The 22,794-nt window shown below is 37.0% G+C and overlaps 3 protein-coding genes across 3 annotated transcripts; 1 reads left to right on the top strand and 2 right to left on the bottom strand.

Annotated features, from left to right (window-relative positions):
• Positions 1–5,468: 5,468 nt before the first annotated feature.
• LOC113735593 (replication protein A 70 kDa DNA-binding subunit B-like) lies at positions 5,469–7,985 on the bottom strand. The gene is made up of 9 exons (XM_072077161.1): positions 7,842–7,985; positions 7,476–7,746; positions 7,072–7,218; positions 6,896–6,974; positions 6,680–6,809; positions 6,435–6,586; positions 6,216–6,336; positions 5,840–6,080; positions 5,469–5,611 (listed from the first exon to the last, which is right to left on the bottom strand). Exons 1-9 carry the CDS (start codon positions 7,983–7,985, stop codon positions 5,469–5,471), a joined length of 1,428 nt encoding a protein of 475 aa, XP_071933262.1.
• Positions 7,986–8,119: 134 nt separating this feature from the next.
• Positions 8,120–15,256, bottom strand: LOC113735594 (uncharacterized). The gene is made up of 8 exons (XM_072077160.1): positions 15,178–15,256; positions 14,148–14,256; positions 13,401–13,777; positions 12,872–13,252; positions 12,653–12,754; positions 11,642–12,553; positions 8,922–11,547; positions 8,120–8,831 (listed from the first exon to the last, which is right to left on the bottom strand). Exons 1-8 carry the CDS (start codon positions 15,254–15,256, stop codon positions 8,120–8,122), a joined length of 5,298 nt encoding a protein of 1,765 aa, XP_071933261.1.
• Positions 15,257–15,360: 104 nt separating this feature from the next.
• On the top strand, positions 15,361–21,839 carry LOC140035409 (kinesin-like protein KIN-14S). Its single transcript, XM_072076277.1, has 12 exons — positions 15,361–15,733; positions 15,824–15,913; positions 16,494–16,648; positions 16,751–16,850; positions 16,968–17,264; positions 17,377–17,656; positions 19,355–19,516; positions 19,689–19,904; positions 20,041–20,078; positions 20,325–20,488; positions 20,572–20,685; positions 20,846–21,839. Exons 1-12 carry the CDS (start codon positions 15,727–15,729, stop codon positions 21,593–21,595), a joined length of 2,373 nt encoding a protein of 790 aa, XP_071932378.1. The 5' UTR covers positions 15,361–15,726; the 3' UTR covers positions 21,596–21,839.
• Positions 21,840–22,794: the final 955 nt, after the last annotated feature.

Here is a 22,794-nt window from a genome sequence, read left to right as displayed (position 1 = left end):
TAAATAAACTAGGAGGTGTGCACCGCGCATAAGCGCGGTGTGGATTTGAAAGATTGGCATGCCCAGTGTTGTTGAGTAAAGTAATAAGAAATTGGAAAGTTGAAAGTAAGAAATTTGGAGATTGTAATGAACAGCATATTTAACAGATAAGTAAAAAAACATTAATACTAATGAACGTAGATTTAGAAAACAGAATAAGTAGGTCTTCAGTGATTAATGTTGAGATCATTGATGTTGAGGTTGTCAACGTTGTGAACTTCATCCATAGTGTAGTAAGTGATCATTTGATAAGCTGAGCGTCTGATCATTCTGAACTTTGATGTGGAGGGTTTGACGTAGCATGTAAGTATTTTTCCGTGGAGAATTGTTTGGAGATGCTGAGTTATATTTATATTCTGGTGAGAATAAAGTGTGAAAGGAATATAATAAGTTGTTGGGAAAAAGAGACCGAAACAAGTGATGTATAAAAGAAAATAGGTACTTACCTCCATTTGCAAATAGAATAGTTCAGCAGTTGAAAATTGAACTAGTTTTTCGGCTTCAGAGCCCATAGCAGTAAGACATAGAGTGTCAGTTGAATCTGTGATCCAGATGGAAATGCAAGCCCTGGAATTAATGAGGTGATGTACATGCGATTGGAGGTATAGATTGAATAAGATAAACAGGGTATATTATTTATAAGTACCTGGGTTGGAGATCAACATTAGCTTGGCAGTATTTGCAAGTTATTTTCCGTTCATCTAAACAGTTGTTTGGGTGATAACAATTGGGACAAGCTATGTAGGTAAAATCTTGAGGTTTACAATCAAGCTCGACGACACCTGTAATCCATGCGGTGCTTGGTTTCTACATAAAATAATAAAAGCAATAGGAGCAGCAATAGGGAAATATTAACAAGGAAATATGAAAAAGAAGTTAAGATGTGAAATTGGCCAGTAGTATAAGAATTTTACGAAGTGAAGCAGAGCGGCTATGTCATGGATTTGATTGTAGTGAGGGGGAGGAAGAAGGATGTGCGGATTAGTATAACTGTGTTGATGTACCATCTGTGCTAGCTGAGGCGCGTTGTGATGATACCTAAAATAAGAAAGGAAAAGTTAAGGTGGAACAGAGTAATTGGAATGATGGAACATAGAGCGCCTAAAAAATTCTGACCAGTGATGCAGATCCGTTGCTTGTTGTACTATTGGAGATATCAAAATAGTGGTCGAATCTTGAGTTGAAAGACTAAGATCTGGGATATAAGGGAAAAAAAGGAAGAAAATATGAACAGCAAGATGGACGAAAAAGATTTTTTTGCTTATAAGTGTGATGGTGTTTTTTAAATAATAAATAGTAGGTATTTGGTTACAGTTCTGTGTTGTGACTTTCATTCTTATGCCAATGATGACTGGAAAATCGTTTTGAGCAGCTGCAATTGCAGGACCATTGGCTTGTTCGAAGTCATTCTTCAAGGTTAAAATGAATGGCTTCATGCTAGCAAAAACAGGAAGAATAAATATTTATGTGAATAGTTTGTTGGGATATATGATGTATGGAATAACTAAATGAATTAGCAGGTAAGGTTATTACTCTCGATCGGCAATGACATAGTCTCGAGCAATGGATGTTTCTCTGTCAGAAGTGATAGTTTTCACAGGTAAAGCATGTAGTACAATTCCCATGACATCTAAGGAAGTTTTAAAAAGAAAATCAGGATGCTAGAAATTTGTTGGCAGGTGGACAAGATATTGCATGGTGTGAGGGCTAACTTACTTATAAGCTGATCAGTGTCAGCAATTACGGCTAATGTAGAGAAAGAATGTAGCTGGAAATGAAGAGGAAGAGAAGGCTGACCAGCCTCTTGAATTTCTTCAATTAAAGTATCTTCAGTAGCAATGAAATGGAATGGATATTGACCGATGGCAGTATCAGTAATTGGCGGGGAAAGCAAAGCTCCAGAGATGTGGTATGTTTTAAACGGTACAAGCAGTTTAGTTCTTTGATCGAGAATGCTCTGAGGAACATGCATTTCGACTGTTGTACCCTGTGATTAGCAACTATTAAATTGTATTGAAGTTAGTTTGATGATTTGAAGGTAAAAGGAAGACTTGGATATATATTACCTCTGCGTCAGCAAGCACAAATGTTTGAAATTCTTGCTGAAGAATTGAGCTAGACTTCACATGTCTTGCTTCAATTGCCTGGACAGTAACTCCCCAGTGTTTCAAGGATGGATGAATAGCAGACAAAGGCATGGTAGAAGGGTTCATCTTACGGGTATTGTTTAGCAGGATGTACTTTGAAGAGAAGATTGAGCGTGCTGGGTATTTGCAGAGGAAACTAAATGCGATTTATTGGTAGGAGGTGATGAATATGTAGGAGAGAAATGGTAAATGATTTGTAGGGTGGTAGGAAATGTAAATATGAGTAATAAGTTGAGTGATGGGTTGAAAAGAGAACAAGTAAAGAGATTGGCAGGCATGAAGTTGCAAATCTAGCAGTATAATGCATGCAGTAAAGGAATCTTTGTTAGGCCTGCGGCATTTTGTCTGCTAGTAGCTCTAGACTTTTTGATTTAAATCAAGAATTCCTTTTTTAATGCTTATAAGGTGAACGAATATTTTGGTGTAAAGTAAGATGGCTGTTGCTGGTATTGGAAAATTTTACGAAAAAGAACAATAAGTATGGGCGCACAACTATATATCTAAAGTGGAGAATTTGTAATATTGTTATAGCGGATTGGTAAATACTGTAATTTAAATTATTAGTATATAAAAAGTATGAATGTTGATATTAAGGAGTGCAACTGTAAGGATTTTTTTATCTTAGTTTTTGTTATTTTTAAATTATACTTATATGATTTTAATGTGGCACTTATTAAAGGAAATAAAATACTTCAATTGATTATATTTTAATGTTATTGATAATTATAATTAAAAAATTTTTATTAAAAATTATTTACCTATTCTTGGACTCGATCTTCTATTATTATACATACCAATCATTATTATTATATAAAACGTATGAATGTTGGTATTAGGCAGTGCAAGTGGTTATTTGGAAATTACCTTCATGTTTATATGTAATAGAGTGATGAATATACTATAATTTTGGCTAAACATAATATTGTGAATATTTGATATGTTAAAGTTTAAGTTATAAATGAAAAAGTATTTGGTTTATGATTTCAAATTGAATTCTAAGGGATATTTGAACTATATTGGAATGTTTTTTTGATTTGATAAAATTTTTAAAAGTAATTAGCTTTAGAAAATAAATAATATAAAAATACTATATTATGATATTGATGATTAAAGTTTGAAAAGAAATTAGTTATTTGAAAAATAATATATTTTAAGATATTACAATTTTGTACAAAACATGTGAGCTATTACTAGTTAATTAAAAGAAGGGAACTTGTTTCAATGGATGAAGCTGTATTATGACATAGAATAGATATCGCAAATAAAATGCACAGTGAAGGAATATTGTAGAGAGAAAAGAATAGCTTGGTTGCTCAGTGTTGGGTCATGCATGATGTTCAGTTCATGTAGGTCACTGCATTGTCAGAAATCTGATAAAATTTTGCAGCAAGGGAATATATTCCTGGGCAGAGTAAATTGTTGGATATGTATTGCAGTAAAAATGAGACAGACCAGTCTTTTTTGTCGAGAAGCAGGTTAATAATAAACTGATTATATATTTAATGAAGGATTACATATGTAAGTGGATATCCGTCCACCATAAAAGTACAGCAGAAAGATATTGTACCAAGGGAAAATCTTCTCAATTCCATCACTATTAAAGATTAAAACAGCAAAGCTTGTCTGCGATTCTGGAATGAAGACAAGCGTATCATTATGCTGCAGATGATGGTCCAGAACAAACTTTCTCCAATTTTGTTTGAGTCGGTTGCGCTTTATTCAAACTTGAGTGATGTTGTTGCCAGTTTTTAGAACTATAGTTGGAGTTCTGTTACCATTTAAAAAGTGATCGACAAACCGAGGGAGTTTCTACAAATAAGAGAATGTAAGTTAGTTAATGAAGAAGGGTCAATTATTCTGCCGGAGGAAAGGTGTTTAGAAACGGTGGATAGAAAAGAAGATTACCAAGGAATTTGGATATGCTGAGTCAAACGTCTGATAAAAGCAGATTGAATTGGATAGATCTTGAGAGAAATCCAGGCTTAGCGATGACGAAACAATTTGCTGATGAAGTGATAAAAAGGTAGGATCTGACAAGACGAAAGAATAATATTGTAAAATATAGTAAGTGGTATATATAGAATGCTAAATTAGAAAGGGAAATATAACTTGTGAACCTATACTGTTTTGCTGATGCAAAAGATTCGGTAGGGAAACTGTCCAACGGAGATAGACTTGCTTTTTCAGTTCAGAGAAATGAATGATATCAAAAATTAGATCTCCAGCATGGCGAAGCAATAGCATATCATGCTCTTTGGTTATGTTCTGGTGATAATATTCTATCCATCCTTCTTCAAAGCAGCTATTTCTAACTGAGATAGTCCATCGTTGCAATCCATGTCTGAAGGTGATTGTAGTGTCATCGTGTTGGCTCAGCAATATTTGAAATTCAACAGGCAAAGGCTGTATGTTGCATAAAAAGGAAGGTCATGTTTGAACGCAAGTTGAAGAAAAAACCATAAGAAAGCTATAACATTGGAGACAAATATTATTACCTGTCCTTTGTTTTTGCATCTAATAAAAAAGCAATATGTTTGTGGAGCATTGTTCGTGCTGTGAGAGGAATTCATAGAAACGATAGATGTTTGTGCCATGAAGGTGTTAAGACGAATGGATGAGAGCAGTTGGTCAGTGTAGTTGCATAAGTGTGAGCTATGAAAGCATAAAGAAAGAGATTTGTAATAAATTGTAAGCAAAGGCATGCACATAGTAAGAAGGAATGGAAGAGGAAACAGACATTTATATATATACTATCAAGTGATGCCTGTTTATCGTAGCAGAACAAATATAATTGGTTGTGTGTTGGGCCAGTAGTTTAGTAGATGACAATGCTGATGTTCAGAGAAGTACATATTATAATTGATACTACATGTGTTATATCCACTGAATAATTAATGCAGAAGGAGATAACTGTTCAGTAAAATTGTGACTAAAGTGTTCTGGTGTAACTGAAGGGTAATGAGCATCGGATTGAAATGTAAAGATGGAATAGCTGGAAAAAAGTAAATGACAGTAAAATGTCCTGTTAGAACAGCAATGGAACAAGACATAAAAGCTATTTTCATTTTAGCTGCAAGTTTCAACAAAGGTAATCAAGTACTGGCAGCATAGTTCCCCTAGGAGAATAAACCATCAAACAAAATAAAGTTCAAAAGAAGGGGATCAGGTATGGGTAGCGTGGCTTCTGAGGCAGAATAAGGCGGTGAACAAAAAGTAATTGATAGCAATATACAGTACAGCTACCTATTTGTAGTTATTAACACAAAAGGAAATAACACCAGTCTACATAAGCCTGGACTTCTTCTTAGAGCCTTCACTGACAGAACGGGAAGTATTATTGGCTTCATCAGCTAAGAGTTCCAATTTTTGAGTTAAACATTGTCTGGCCTTGGAAGCTGGTTTGGTTTCTTGACTAGGTGTGGTTGCTGTAAGAAAATAAAATTTGTTAACAAAGGCGAAATAGTAATATATGTCTATATAGGCTACATCTAATAATGATAGATGAATATATAGTCAATTGTATAATAGAATTAGAAGAACAAAGGAGTTTTTGAACAGATGTTTATGAGGCATTATTATTTGACCTGAGAAGGAAATAAAGGTTTTATTAATGTCATAGATACAATTAAATGTTAATGCTAAACAGTTAATACCTGAAGTGACGATGTCAGCGGTGTCAGATTGCAGCTCGATTAACAAAGTAGGATTTTTGGATTCAGCATTTTTAGATTCAGCAGGGGAATCAACAGCATCACTATTGAGAAGTTCAGAATAGTAGATAACTGTATAGCGTTGTTTTGCATCAGACATTTGAGCCTGCACTGGTTTTATATGTATGAGAAACCACTTGGACTCCAACTCCTTATGGACAGCCTCCAGAGGGAGCTCAATGTTCTATAAAAGGAAAATATGGACGGGAAAAATAGGTGAGTGGATAAGCATTATATTCACAATGCAGAAGTCTGCTACAATAACAATTAAATGGAAGGGATAATAATTTGACAGTTATTTTTTGCAAGGAAAACAGGCCTGCTTAAAATGGTCCATTATTTCAAGAGCAGTGAACTTTAGCAGCTTTTCAGCTTGTTCTCCAAAAACAGAAGCTGTGATGGCACCAGTATCATCACATAAATCCATATCAAAGCGACACCTATAGATGTATGTAAATTTGAGTGAGGCATATGTGTTAAAGAAGAGTTAGCAATAAATAAGTAGAATATATACATTAATGAATTTCAAAGTAAGTACCTAGGCTGAGCAGGATGTTTTTCTTTGCACGTATTACACATAAAAATAACTCCATCTGCAGCAGCAGTGCCCCGACAACATTTTTTACAGCTCATATACCAGTATTTCTGGAATATGTGCTGAAAGGAGAACCTTGCTTTAACCCATATATTCTAAAAGACAGCAATGGAAGCCACAGTGTTAACTTATATGTTAATATGTAAATGGATAGTTAAATGACAGATTAGATGAAGAAATGCTGAAACCTTTTGTGATGGTCTGACATTTGAAATCAAAATGGTTTTTTGATCTGGCTTTGCAGATATCTGAGGGTTATACTTAATATAGCTTTTTTCATCAATGATTGCTGCAAGTAGTTTGGTATTTCTGATCGCCCTGGGATAGAGGAAACAAAAAAAATAATCAAAACAAGTGATTATATATGATTGATTGCTAACATGATATAAAGCATTAATCAATACCAGTTCTTTAATTCTCTTGCTTCCTGTACAGGAGGATCAACAAGGATTGCAGAATCAAACCATGTCGACAGCGCAACTCCTATACGATTAAGAATGAAGATACATTGGGAAATTTTCTGTATCAGATTTTTTACAAAAATGAAAATTAAAATAAAGATGTATAGAGGGAGAATTACCATTATAGTTGTTAACTTTGAGCCTGCGACATATGATGACAGGGTAGTTGCCTATTTCAGCTATTATCTGTTGCCCTTCATTTTTGATGAAATCATCCCACATAGAAAGCATGACAGCTTGTGATCTAACATGAAGGCAATAGGCAGCTGTTAAGACATGTAACAGATAGACGTTGAATTATAACAGAATTAACTAAGAGTGTGGCAAGCGGCAGAAAGGGCCGGTTACTGTTCATTGACAAGGACGAATTTCTGAACAACTGATTCTTTGAAATGTTTATTAATGACCCTTCTGTCCTGTGCTTCAATAACTATTCCAAGGACATCTGTGAAAGGAAAAAGTTGTTGTAAAAGCTGTCCTGATTTGAAATGCATGATATATGTCTAACACAGAACATACATACCTACAGATTTATCTTTACGATCCACATACTGTGCCAAGTCTGTGAATTGAGTATAGTTAAATTTGACAGGCATTATATCTTCATCATCGGCATCCTCTTCAATGACAGTTTTACTAGTGAGGATCCACTGCATTGTTAGTTCAGCCGTTTGATATTTTGAGTCGATTGGTCTAACCACAGCATTGGTTATTTTGTACTTTTTGTAGACCTGCAGGATTGGTCCGACCCTAGAAATATCATGGTTGAAAATAATGCCCTCAACCTTTGATCCCTATTTCGTAAGTGAAAATGTTCAAGAATGAATCAGGTGTGATTATGAATATAATATAAAGAGAAACTTTAAATATAGAAGTTGTATTTATCTACCTCTGTATCAACAAAAATAAGCTTTTGCTTCTTCGTCGGCGTTGACAGTGATTGGGTAATCTGCTGTTTTTCCTGAACAATAACTTTGCATGACCAGTCTTGCATATCAGGCACAATTTCTTTTATGGATAAGAGCTTCTCCATGCTAAATGGAAACCAATAAAGAGAATATCTATCAAATGTCAGTATGAATAAGGAATGCCATTGCAGACATTATAAGAACAAAATAATAATTATGGCTAACTAACCTTAAATATAAATAAGTCTAACATGCAGTCCTAGTGTTTAGTTAGTCGGAGTATTTCTTCAAAGACAACATTTCTAGTCCTGCAATCAGTTTTTATGCCATCAAAAGTTCCAGGCAGGATAAGGACTTTAAGTGCTGCAGAAGTTTTTACTCTGGATAAAGCAACATATAATTGGCCGTGAGAAAAAACTGGCTCGCGAAGGTAGATTCCAACGTAATCCAGTGTTTGGCCTTGGGATTTGTTAATTGTCAGAGCAAAACAGACACGGACAGGAAATTGTGTCCTTATAAATGGCAAGCCATTCTTGTCATTATCAGAAACTTGTAAAGGAATTTTAGGCAGAAAAATTCTTTTGCCTCGATGTTGGCCAAAAGCTATCTCTGCGCAGATAGTATTCTGCTTTAGCTCCCTGCAAATGAGTCGCGTTCCATTGCATAATCCTTCTGTAGGGTTCAAATTTCTTATAAGCATGATTGGACAATTTTCTTTGAGTAGCAACTTGTGAGGAGGAAGGCCTTTTGGATTTTGAGAATTCAAGAAATCTTGATAGTCTCCTTGATGCCGGGGATCAACGGTTCTATCAGAACTGACGTACACATGAAGGTTTCCAGGAAATCTTTTGATCATCATGTCATTTATTTCATCAACGGAGCTATTTTTTGGAGCAAGGACACATCTATTGATCATACTATAAGGATTTTTTGAATAGGTCATTAAATCTGGAAAAACAGATTCGACCAACCTGTTTGTAAGAAATATAAGTGAGAATGCATGAACATTCAACTAGAAAAAAATGAATAAAAGCAATACGTTGGAGGGAAAATTCTTTAACCTGTTCAAAGATTGTTCTTTTTCAATATAAGGAATGACCATGGCAGAAGGTAAAGTTATTTCGCCATGTCTATCAACAGTTTCTCTTCCTTCTCCTATTCTTAATAAGAAGTCTGAGAATGCTGGATCTAAAATGGCTCGCATATTGTGCACCAACTGCAGCTTTTCCAGCTGAGACCATAGAGGAGAGTTAGGGAGACTAGATTGTATGAGAACTTGCTTTGTAGCTTGTTTGATAACTGGCAAAGTTTGGCGAAAATCGCCACCGAAAACAACTACTTTTCCTCCAAATGGACGGTCACAGTCCATTATATCCCTAAGCAAACCATCAAAGGCTTCAATAGTTTCTCGCTTGGCCATTGAAGCCTCATCCCACAAGACTAACTTTGATTCAAAAAGTAATTTTGCAACACTGCCCTGTTTACTAATCTGGCAGGTTTTATTTCTAGAAAAATCTAATGGTATTTTGAATCTAGAATGAGCTGTTCTTCCTCCTGGAAGAATAGAGGCTGCGACACCCGACGTTGCAACTGCAATAGCAATGTAGCCTTGGGATCTTAAAGTAGCTAGAAGAGACCTATATAAGAAGGTCTTACCGGTTCCCCCAGGGCCATCAATAAAAAAACTCTGGCCAACAGGACAGAAAACTGACTGCAGAATTAAATCATAGGCATGCCGCTGTTCAGCATTTAATTTGAAAGGCATCATTAGATCCTCTGCTGGAACTTCAATATTTTTTTCACATTCAATTTCCTTTGTTAGCTGTTCATAGTGAACATCTACTGAAGTGTCTGCAGCTAGATGGTAGTCAGCAAAACTCTTACCCATTTGTTCGACAATTTTTTTAATTTCTTGCAGGACCTTATTGCTTATTTCTTCAGGTGTATTAAAACAGAGATGTTGAGATCGGTGGTAATCCGCAGAAAGATCAAGCTGAAATTTGTTCCAAAGAAATGCAGGATCTGCTGGAGAACAATGAACAAGAATAGTAGCAAATAGCAGCCTCAAAGAGGATGGCATTTGAAAAAGAACTGCTTCTTCAAGAGTTTCTTGTATATATGTGTCAGACTGTAAAAGACCAAGGCCCAAAGCAGCATCTCTAAAGCAATTCATTTTTTTGCCATCAACATTCAAGAGGTCATCAAATGACGTAGGAGCTCGAACATGAGTTAGCAGGAGTCTAAGGTAATATCTCTCTCCTTCATGAGGGCTGACGGTGACCAGCCTTCCAATGGCTCTCTTACGCTTTCTCTCAGTCCAAGTTTTAAATTTAAAAGACCAAACAAAATACTCTGGAAATTCTCTATAAAAGCACTTCAAGGTTTTAGCCGTTCCATTTGCTTTGTTCATTTTGAAGAACTCAGTCAACATGGTTTTTGAAAAGTCAATTTTCCTCATCAGCTGTAAAAGGTCTGAGTTCTTGTTGAAAGTAATCAGTTGCTGGTCAGGTAAGTGAACTTGTAGAGTATAGACAGCTGGAGTCATCTCGTTTAGCCTAAACTCAAAGATGCGCCAAAATGCTTCAGGGGGTGAAATCCATCTTCCTTGCTGGAATTCTCTAATCTCATCGACATCAGCACGGGAATCATCAGATATAATTTTGAAGCTGATAAGATCATGTCCTTTGAAGATATACTTGTATAAGTATTTGACCAGCTTCAAAGTGGAACAGATTTCCACATTCATGTGACAATCAAGCAAGGCTAAAAGATATGGATTATAAGGAATGATCCATCTATTGTCAAGTTCAAACCTGCGGACAGTTATTTTGCTACCATCATCTCTTCTCCTATAGTATGGATAGCTGTCTTCAGCATGAGTTGTATGTTCACAGAAATTTTTCGGATAATGATTTTTACAGCTACCGCCTTTCATACAAGGGCTATTCTTGGCCATGTCTCCGCAAGGTCCATGAACCATGTGCTTAAGAACAAGAGAATACAAATGAGGAAACTGCTTAGGATCAGGGAGCTCAGCGGAAACTATTCTATCATATGACTCAGGATTAAGCAATTTGAATTGTGGTTTCAAGATTAATAATAAGTGTGCATGAGGAAAGCCCCGTTTTTGGAATTCAATAACATAAACGCATGCAGCAACTTCTCCAAAAATTTTTCTGTCCAAAAGTTCTGCCTTGAGCATTTCAAATTTTGCTCTAAATACTCTAGACAACAGGTCTGGCCTATCCTGAGCTCTCTCTTTAAATTGCAGACAATCTTGAATTTCTTTCCACATTGGATTACATGTCATGGTCAAGAAAATATCTGGCTTTCCATATTTTTGTACCAATGCCATTGCATCAAGATATCTGCGCCTCATATCTCTTGGACCACCGATAAAAGATGCTGGCAATATAACCTTTCGACCAACTTTTGAACCTTCGGTCTGACCAATGGAAACACTATCTAGCACTCCTTCAAGGATTTCTGTCCGAATTTCATTTTGCCTCTTACGCTGGAAATCCAGGCGCGATGTTTCAATTTTGACATAGGAATCAATCGAAAACTGCTGCAACAATCTAAGGCTATGCAATAGCATGGATTCATCATTCTTCCTGATTTGGAACCTATAGCAGTAATATTCTCTAGCTGATACAGTATGCTCATCCTTTTTTGCATGGTCAGCAGCTATAGGGAATGAAAAAAGAAGTCAACATGTAAAGAAAAGTTTATTTGATAACGGTTACGTCGGAGAATTATAAAACATAGGAAATATACTTGCCTCTCTTTTCTAAATCGATAAGGTAAGATGGTTCCTGCACAGAAGAGGGATCAATGATAACCTCTTCATCACAGGAATGTTCAGTTCGCTTTCTTTTATAGGCTCGCTTAATTCCGTGGTGCCAACCAGATTCACCACGGGGAAACAAGAGAGGATACTGCAGAGGATCATAACAAGCATAATAATGCTGGACCTTGTGAGCAGTATTTGAGTGGCTATATACGAGAATATGTGCTTGCCTATTTACTGATTCATCATCATTTTCAGTCCATATAGCAGCAACTTGAGAAGTAGAAGGAAGATTATAAATACGCTGGTCAAGGCCAGGAAAGCAATTAAGCACAATATTATGCTTTTCAAGATCAGGAATATCCCTTAGATCCTTAAAGAATCTAGCATAAGGATTATTAGAAAGTATGTCCATCAAAAGCTTTAAAGTGCTCTCGCGAAGCTTGTCAGAAGCAGCAACTCGGTTGATTAATTGTTCATCAGTATCAAAAAAGTAGAGATGGATTCCACAAGTTCTATCATCAGGCTGTGATAAGCTGTTTAGAAAATGATAAACTTGTCCCTGAACACGAAAGGTATATACTCCTCTTGTATTCCTTGTCAATTCTGGATCATACTTTGCAGCAAATGAAGTGAAAGACAAGTTATTGTTGTAAGTATGAGCTAATTTTCTGAAATGGTCAGATTCCTCATCATTTCCTATAAATAGACGCTTTAGAGCGTAAGGCATTGGAGGAGCAACAATAGAAATTTCTCCTTGAGAGCAGCAGAAGCTAGGGGGCTCCAAATGGAATCTTTTAGCTCCACAATATTGACAATCAGGAGCATCAGGCAATAATAAAGATTCTTTAGGAATTTCATCAATCCTAGAGTTTTTTGATCGACGTTGTCTAGGCAGTGTCCCTGCAGTTTCCGATACTCAAAAGGAAGTCTGAAAGAAATCTAATATGAAAGGAATATGGATCGAAAAGTCACGAATATGACAAACAATGAAAGAGCAACCTGTTTGCCTCTTTGCTGGCAATATAACGATTGAACAATTTGTTGCATTGGCTGTAAAACCAACAGGAGGAGCAAAGGATGCGCTTGCCTCATTTGTGTTGCCTGGCAAATCATTGTATTATTTTAAACCGAACAACCGTTTGTTGCAAAAGAAACAGGGGTTTGACAAGCTGGACGTGGAAAGAAACAAAAAGGATTAGCAAAATGAATGAATAATACCTGTAGGCTGAGTAGGGCTAAAAGACACAGGGGTGACTGTGATTGAGGAAGACACTCCATGCTCACCTAAGTCGTTTAAGCATGAAGGAGCAGAAGAACGAAGGGATCCAAGATTTGACTCATCAATAGATCCTAAGACGGCATCTGTACTTTCAGTATGCAAATGACAGGTTTGTTCATTTTCATTTTGACTATGCAAAGGCAGGAGCTTGTTCTTTTTCTTTTTCCGAGAACAATTGGCTGGGGAACGTTTTCTACAAGGACGAGAAGGCTGAACAGTAGCTGAAACATGGGGGGAGAGACAGGCCTGCTCTTTTAGCGTTGCAGTACCACTATTTACTGCAGCTTCTCTATGGTGAACCGAACGACTTATCAGAGGTGCTGCAAACCGTACAAATATATGGACTCACTTGTATGAGAATAGTACGGAGGGAAGCGAAGACAATAAAAGATGTCAACATGGGGAAGACAACTAAATAACTATAAAGGCCCTGGGGTAAGAGAGCTAGAATTTTGCGATGGTATATACCTTCAGAAACTAAACTACATTGAACTAAATGTGGGACAACAGCAGAGGAAGAAGTTCCACTAGATAGGCAGAGTGGAGCAGGGATAGTGGTAGACATATAGTCCAACGATTGCTGAAGCACAGCAGGACAACCATCAACAACTTCATTATGGCAGCCTGGTAGCTGGTCGTTACGAGCAGGAGCAGAACCAGAGAAACAAACACCAGTTTCAACATGTCCGAACGGTACACTACGAACGTAAGATTGAGAGGATTTGTCTTTTTTCTTAACAAGCCTGGCTTCACGTCTCCGGCACAAAAGTGCAGCCTTGGCATCGGGAGACATTTCCGCATAGCGCTTTCGGCGCAGAGCATTTTTATCCATTTCACTAAGATAACTAAGGAAGAACATTCCAGATACGATGACTTTGTAAGAACCGACAGTAAGGATAAAAGAACATAGCAGAAACCAAGGGAAAGAACGGGAGCACATGCGAATTGGTGTAAGAAATTAAACAATCAAAGAATGAAGACATGCATGACCACGATGTACAGTACAAAAATGCAGCGAGCCAAAAGGATAAAGAAAGATTAAACAATGCACCAAGCAAAAACACTAAAGAAACCATGAAGATTCTGAACAAGCCATGCATGCTGGGGAGAATACGTAAAGTACGGAATGACCAGGAAGGAGGCAAGAAATAGTCAACAACTAATGCAGGCAGAAGGAGGGAAAAGGCAAGCAAAACAAAGAAACAAGCATCTGACCTGCAACCAAGTTCCTGCCATAACACATAACAGAAGATCAGCTCCATAGCAGCGCCCTCGGAAGAACGAGAATGCCAGAAAATCCCAAGCACAACGACATCAAATAAAGCTGTAGAAGAGGAAAAGGCAAGCACAGAAAGATGAGATATTGGAAAGAAAACAAAGAGGCGGGAAAGGTTTTTTTTTTTTGGTTTGAAAATGAGCTTACCACAATAGCAACGGCATGCATGGATCAGCATTCACAAGCACGCAAACAGGGGAAAATGGAACAAAGTCAGCGAATAAAATAGCAAATGCTGGCACAGCTGATAAGGAGAAGCAGTAAACAGTACATAAACCGAAAAGAGAAAAACTGGCGGAGATAATTACCTCGAAGCTGGACAATAGAAATGAAAGCTCCAAAAGAACAGAGAACCAAGCAGAGGGAAAAAGAGCAAACCAACCTTATAGCTGAAACAACGGAACGAAAGAGGAAAAAAAAATGATCACCGGATGCATAAACCAACCACAAAGCATCATAGCATCTGTAAAATCCAGGACAGAAAGTATGGAATAGCTTCCCAAGACGTACGGAAGACAACGTTTTGAAACTATAAGAGTCAAAGAAGGTACGCATGGCTGAGAAGCTACAAAGTGACAAAGCATTATTTTGACATCTATAACCCAACAATAGCTAAACTAAGCCAAGCCAAAAAAAAAAGTAAATAAACATGTAAGACAAGGGTAAACAGGTAAAATAGGAGTTGTCACTTTGACCCAAATACACACTCTAACCTCACCAAAGACCTGACATTAGGTAAAATGGGAACCAGAGTAGCATCATTATCAGCACCAAACGCACACACTCTAACCTCACCAAAGACCTGACCTTAGCTAAAATGGGAAGCAGAGTAGCATTATTATCAGCACCACAAGCCTAACACTATTATTATTATTGTTGATAACCACCATGAGTCCGGTCTCGGGTTCCATTCAAGGAGTTGATTTTTTCCAGCCACGGTTCGGTGGCTCACAAACGCAATCCACAGACCAACAATTGCAAGCAGCAGTTCATTCACGTGAGAGGCGCATGGAGAACGACCACTTTCCAGCAAATCATCAAATGCCATGTCAGCAAACAAAACGCACCATCGGACAACTTCCTAAGCACTTAGTCTATATATGGTTGATAAGGTGTTAATGCTGCTACACTCATCTTCTCTCCTGACTTGGAAACTTTGGATGCTCCATTTACCCGATAACAGCGAAATTGATACCCGTAAATAGTTATCCCGCTTCCAAAGAGACAATTGCGATCTAATAGCCGTTAGAAACCTTGGCTCCTCACTTCGCCAATCGGACGGTTCTGATTCACCCAATTTCCCAATCCAACGGGTCTGATTCACCCATTTCAAATTATCTTGAAATCAAACCAAAACCCCTCTTCTTTTTCTCTCTTTTCTGACCGTTTACTCGTCATCACTGCTCATTTCCTCACACTCTCTCACTTTCTCTCTCTATACAATTCCATTTTCCAGCTTTCAATCTCTGTTTTCTCCACATTCTTCCTCAATTTCTGAGAAATCAAAAAAGTCTTCCCATGGACGGTAAACTCTTTCCCTTTCGCCCTGTTGTATGATTATTTATGATTTCTAGAATTTTTTTTTACTAATTCTATATCTATTTTCGTGAATCAGATCAACCCTTAGAAATGCTGTGTTATAATTTTGATTGTGCCGTCACTGTCTCCGGTGATAATTGCAAGAATTCATCTGCCGGTGGAATTCGTGAGTGAACTGTTTTTTATCTGGTTTTTTTTTTCTTTTGGTTATTTTAATACATTTTAGAATTTTCTGGAGTAAGCGACCTTCGTTTGGAATTTTTTTTAATTGTAATTCAAATGAGAGCCTAGAAACTTTGAAAATTCTGACAGGCGCTACTTTTATCCTGGATTATTGATTTGAGTTCTGTGATTATTGGATTTTTTGTTCAGTTTGTGTGATGTTTAAACTGTTTGATTTCCAAGAATATCAAGAAAATTAAAAATCATTCTTGACGCGTTTAATGTAGATTTTTGTGTTGTTTTGAATTATTGTTTTTCCTGAAATCACGAAAAATAAGTACATGGCATAAGCACAATGTATATTTTTCTGAATTGTATGCTTGAAATTTCTATCGTATTCTGTTGCGAGAAGCATATTTGTTAGTGAACTTTGGGGTCTTTGTTCTGCTTGTTTATCACTGGGGAAAAATGCAGGAGAATTTGCTTTTCAAACTTAAACGAGTAAGCCGTGAAGATCATCCAGTTGTCGTGCTCTTTGTTGTTTGACAATTGCATTAGCTTAACAAATTTCTAAATCTCTTCAGAAAAGGTTGAACAAACTAGTGATGTAGCAGAGGACAGTAAAGAATCGGTTGGAGTGAGCAATGAATCAAACGATGATACTGAGGAAACCTCTTCTTCCGAGCAGCAGACTCTTCCAGTTTTTCAGAAGATTCAAGACCTAAGCAGCAAAGTACAGGTATCGTTTTCAAGGTCGTCTGAGAAAAAAAAAGAATGCCTTTCTATGCATTTTCGTGAATTTTGTCTTTCCTTGCTCTTGCTGAATTATTATCTACCCCAGCACTTGAGGGAAGAGCACGCAGTTCTGTGCAATGAAGTAAAGGGCATTACTGCAAATTCTTTTCCTGGTTCGGAGGTTTCAACTGCTCTTCAGAGTCTTAGTATGTACCTTGCTCATTTGATCTATCCTATGGCTTCTCTCATGGTTTCTTCTGATTTCAATACCCTTTTCTGTTGCCTTATCACTTCATTAAAAGCTCCCTTGCTGTAAATTTTAGGCATGGAAAATGAAATTTTGAAAAAGAAGTACCATGAAGAGTGTGAACTATTGAAGAAGAAATATCTTGAAGAGCACAATGAAAGAAAACGACTATACAATGAAGTGATTGAGCTGAAAGGAAACATAAGGGTCTTCTGCAGATGTAGGCCACTGAATGCGGAAGAAATATCAAATGGCTCCACAGCTGTCGTTGATTTTGATTCAACTCAGGAAAATGAGCTGCAGATCATTTCCTCTGATTCTTCAAGAAAGCATTTTAAGTTTGATCATGTGTTCAAACCAGAGGACAGCCAAGGTAGCTTTATAGTTATTTTATGGGGAAAGTTTCTTAATGTGTTCTGCTGCATGTTATGATCCATTCTTCCTTCATTCCCTGTTTCAATAACATTTTATATTTTCCCTGTCAGAGGTGGTCTTTTTACAAACTATGCCCATAGTGACATCCGTCTTGGATGGTTACAATGTCTGCATATTTGCCTATGGACAAACTGGAACAGGCAAGACGTTCACCATGGAAGGAACACCAGAAAATAGAGGGGTTAACTATCGGACTCTGGAAGAGCTGTTCAGAGTATCTAAAGAACGGAGCAGCTTTATGAAATATGAATTGTTTGTTAGCATGTTGGAGGTTTACAATGAGAAGATAAGGGATCTTTTAATTGAGAGTTCCAATCAACCTGCTAAAAAGTAAGTTCTAAGTTCCAAATTGTGTTCAATGGCCTTTCATGAGTCTTTGTGCCTGAATAAAGAGGTAGCTGATGCCTAACACTGACAATATGTACTTGTAAGTTCTTTTCCTTGGTAACTTGCTACTCGCGCCAACAAAATCACTTACATAATTTAGCTGTTACATGCATTGTAGATTTTCTGCTAAAATTTCATATACTGTCTAAAACACAAGAATAGGAAGCTAGGAATTCTAAATTCCATCAATGCAGAAATTTTTTAAAAAATCACACCAACAAAATTACCTACATATTTGACTACATGCTTAACACTGACAATATGTACTAGTAAGTTCTATTCCTTGGTAACTTGCTACTTGCGCCAACAAAATTACTTACATAATTTAGCTGCTACATGCATTGCAGATTTTCTGCTAAAATTTCATAAATTATCTAAAACACAAGAATAGTAAGCTAGGAATTCTAAATTCCATCAATACAGAAATTTTTTAAAAACTCACACTGACAAAATTTCCGACATATTTAACTGTTACATGCATTACAGAATTCCTGTCAAAATGTCATATTGTATCTAAAACTACAAGAACAGTAAGTTTGGGGTTCTACTTACAGAACTACGGGGTATGATCTTAATCATTTATATGCTAGGACATTTCTTTCCTATGATATATTTGTACTTACAGTTTCCACGGCAGTCACTTGATTTTCAGTAAATGCTTCAGTTATTCGTTTAGTTTTACCCTGAAAGTCTTACGTCCATACTTATATTAGATCAGTAATTCAATTAGAAGAGTGAATACGACCTGCACTTTGTGAGAGTTTAGGTGGCTTTTCTGTTTTGAGGGCTCACATATACTCGTGTGTCACAAGATTTACCGAAACCTTACTATTTATCTTCTCTTACTTGTATCAAGTTACAGAGTTTTGATACACGTTGTATTTATGTTGATGCAAGATCGATAAACCAAATGCAAGGACCCACAGTACATATTGGTATAAATGTGTGAGGGAGAGACTTTGGAAGATTTGAAAAGTGATAACCGGCCTAGTTGAAAACACACTTTACTTCCTTCGACCTCAGATTCTGGTGGATTTATGATCCCAGGAATTTCTAAATGAATAGTGAATATTGGCATAAACGTGCAAGGGAAAGTCTTGGAACATATTAATAATCACAATGCGGCCTAGTGAAAACACATTTACTTCTTTTGATCTCAGATTCTGGTGGATTTATGATGCCTGATGCTTTAAATGAATAACGAGCAAGTTTCATTTTCTTCTTTGCACTTTGCTTGTCTAAGACCTGCTTTTGCAGCTGATTTTACCTAATTGCATAGTTGGTATAGGAAGCTTATCCTATTACATGCTTTTCTCTTTTATTCCTGTCTGTGGCTCTCTTTTTTTTTTTTTTTCAAAGACAATAAGGTTTAAATAACGAGAAGTAACTGACGTGGTGATTTTAGCTTTCAGAACCTAATAACTAACTACTCAGCTAGATAATAATTGATATACATCGTATTATTGTCACTCCTTTCCATTATGTGAGATTTAAATCGTCTATTCTTCTATCCCTATATTCCCTCTTTTGTAAGATGTATCCGGGTATGCAGGTTCCTTACACAGCTTTTCCTTGACTAATATTAGGATGTCAAATATAAATCATTGTACAAGGCCTAATCCTGTGAATATTGAACTACAGATTGGAGATAAAACAATCAGCAGAGGGAACTCAGGAAGTACCAGGGTTGGTTGAAACTCATGTTCACAGTACAGATGAAGTGTGGGAACTCCTCAAGTCTGGGTGCCGAGCTAGATCTGTGGGATCAACGAATGCAAATGAACTTAGCAGCCGCTCTCACTGGTATTCTTAAACTCTTAAAAGAAACATGATTTCTTTTTTCTTTCACTCTTCATATGTTGCTGGATTGGGATAAAACATTTCCAAAGTTGGGTATCACAACATCTGATCATGTACGTGCTTGTTTCTCAGGAGAACTACTTATCACTTGTTTTTATAACCTGCTTTGTTGTAGCTTGGTACGAGTAACTGTTGTGGGGGAGAACATATTAAATGGACAGAGGACAAGGAGCCATCTTTGGCTAGTGGACTTAGCAGGAAGTGAACGAGTTGGAAGAATTGAAGTTGAAGGTGAAAGGTTGAAGGAATCTCAGTTTATAAACAAGTCCTTGTCAGCCCTTGGAGATGTTATATCTGCTCTTGCCTCTAAGACGACCCATATTCCATACAGGCATCTCTCTCTCTCTCTCTCTCTCTCTCTGTTTGCGTGTGTGCATGTGTCCTTTGCTAGTTTTGCTTGTCTATTTCTTTGCCCGTGGTGTTGTTTTTGTCTAACTGCTCTTCTTTCTTGTGTATTTATAAACCAGGAACTCGAAACTGACTCATATGCTGCAGAGCTCCTTAGGTAAGTTGGTTCAGTTGCAATCTATCTGTGTCTGATTTAGGCCAGTATCTATCAATGATAGTAGTGACACACATGGGAACTCATTTGATTGCTTAAGCAGAAATGCGAAGTGAAAAATGGAAGTAACTGCAGTTAGAAGCAGTTGAATAACCAGTTGGATATCATTCTATATAGAGTTTTCTGCAGTAGAATGAAATTTGTGTTGATTCTTCAACCATGAGTAACATCAGTTTGATTTGAATGTAGGAGGGGATTGCAAGACCCTGATGTTTGTCCAAATTAGCCCAAATTCTGCCGATTTAGGTGAAACCCTTTGCTCACTTAACTTTGCAAGTCGTGTCCGAGGAGTTGAGCAAGGACCTGCTCGGAAACAGGCAGATGTTGGCGAGCTTTTCAAATATAAACAATTGGTATGTAGCACGGGCAATATAATTGAGAACCATCTTTATATTTTCCACATTCGTTGCAACTGAGATAGTTTACACATGAACAGGCAGAAAAAGTAAAGCATGACGAGAAGGAAACAAAGAAATTGCAGGATAGTTTGCAGTCTCTACAACTAAGGCTTTCTGCCAGAGAACACATATGTAGAAATCTTCAAGAAAAGGTAACAGTAGCATACCAGTTGTCTTTCTTTTCTTTCCTGCTTAGCCATTATATACTTTGGAGAGTCCAGTAAAATATTGCCTCATATTTTTCCAACGCAATTTAGCCTTTATATTTCCTAAGTATTATGAAAGAGTCAAAACACTTGATACAATGAACAGGTACGAGATCTGGAGAACCAATTAGCAGAGGAAAGAAAGACTCGACTGAAACAAGAAAGTAGAGCTTTATCTGCTGTCTCTGCTCAGCCCTCGGCCTTATCTTCTCTAGGCCAATCAATGAGGACTATAACTGAGAAAAAACCACCTTTGGCTCCATCAAAAATGAGGTTACCACTTAGAAGAATCACCAATGCGCCGCCACCATCTCCTGTTCCTACATACAGAACGAGGAATTCTATGATTCCACTTCGCAAAAATGACAAGGAAAATTTTTCTAGACCATTGATGGAAACATGCAAGTCAAAGGCGCTTGCGGTACCAAAACGCTTATCCATTGCAGTGAGGCCTACTGCAGCTGCCAAACAGGTTCTTCAGCCCAAAAGACGGGCTTCAATTGCAACCTTTCACCCTGAACCAAATTTAAACACAACAACTCCCTTGAATAGGTCCAGTGCTCGCTTGAGGACTGACCGTGTGGTGGGTCGGCAATCATTTGTTTGGGATCCTCAAAGAGTATGGCGTACAACAAAAGTACAGTCTCCGCTACAGCAATTGAGGGGAACATCTGGTGCAATAGAAGAAACACCAATTAATCCTCGAAGCAGTAAGTTTGTTGGTAGTCCCCCATCACAAGCTGGTTCATGGAGGCCTAAGCATCCAACAGTTGTTGCACTACAGAAGAAGCAGTTAATATGGAGTCCACTTAAGATGAAAGCCATGAGAAATAGCAGGAAGTCATTAATATCCTGATAATCTGCCAAACCCCCTTAGAACACTCACTTTTTGGCTTATCTTTTTCACTTTTAGGGATTCATTACTTGCTGTATGCATCTTGCTTACTGATGCTAGTTATTTCATATGTTGAGTGAAATTCAGTTACTATATAAATATATATTGCTGACAACAACGTCAAGCATCGAAGCTATTGTGAATTTCTGTTGATATAGTGTTCCCGGTTCTTTCTTAATCTACTCGGCAGTGCCTACGGCTTATATTTGATTTGCTTTGGGAGATTGAAATAGTCTCCTGGTTCGTTCTTCTCTTATTTTGTGCACTCAATCTTATCATCTCTATCTCCAATTTCTCAGGAATGAATATTTCTAGAATGACAGTCCTGAAAAAGTTGAAACTTGATTTTTTGTGTATTCATTTCGATTGTTTAAGCGAACGACATCCATTCAGGAGTTATTTCCGGCTTTCCGCATATACATCTTCATTTTGGAATTGCATGTTCTCCAATTTCACTTTTATTAGTATCGAATACTAACAATGCTGAAGAGCCAAGGTTGGTATGTTGGCCACTAAACTGTATTAATTAATTTACTAGTACAATTTGCTTTTTATTATAGGTATATGTATATGTGTATATATATAATCTTACAAATGGTTTGCATTATCTTTAACATATTATGTTATAGGTATCATATTACTCTTTTTTTTTTCATCCTCGATGAAAATGACAGGCAGCGAATTGTGCAAAGTAGTTGAAGTCTTCTCTTATTGCACTCTTTGCAATGCTCTCGCGCTTTTGATTTTTTTTTTTTTAAGTGACTCTCTCTCTTTCTTAACAAGCAACTAATACAAATCACCAACCTAAATTCACAGCTATTTCTGCTAATAATTAATCGATAGATTGAGTCTAGTATGATGCAACTTTTTGCCTCGTAGTCTTTCTCCTCTTTTCTCACAAGTTCCATAGTTTGATGAACCTTTTCAAGATTTTGAGAACTTCCTTTTCCATAGGCAATGCTTTTTTCTTTTGAAAATTCTAACCACTATCAACCCTATGGAAATAGGCTACAAAATAAGTTTGCAAAACTAATTATTTGCTCAACTTTGCAGCGTTATTCGTTATTCGTGCTACTTGATTTAAACTATTAATGTCTCACTTACACGTTTATAAATAAATAATAACACAAGTTATGCCTAAAACAAGATGGAATATTGTA

This window comes from Coffea arabica, chromosome 2c (assembly GCF_036785885.1).
Source record: "Coffea arabica cultivar ET-39 chromosome 2c, Coffea Arabica ET-39 HiFi, whole genome shotgun sequence".
Classification (NCBI taxonomy): Eukaryota; Viridiplantae; Streptophyta; class Magnoliopsida; order Gentianales; family Rubiaceae; genus Coffea; species Coffea arabica.
This window is presented reverse-complemented; position numbering and strand designations above follow the sequence as displayed.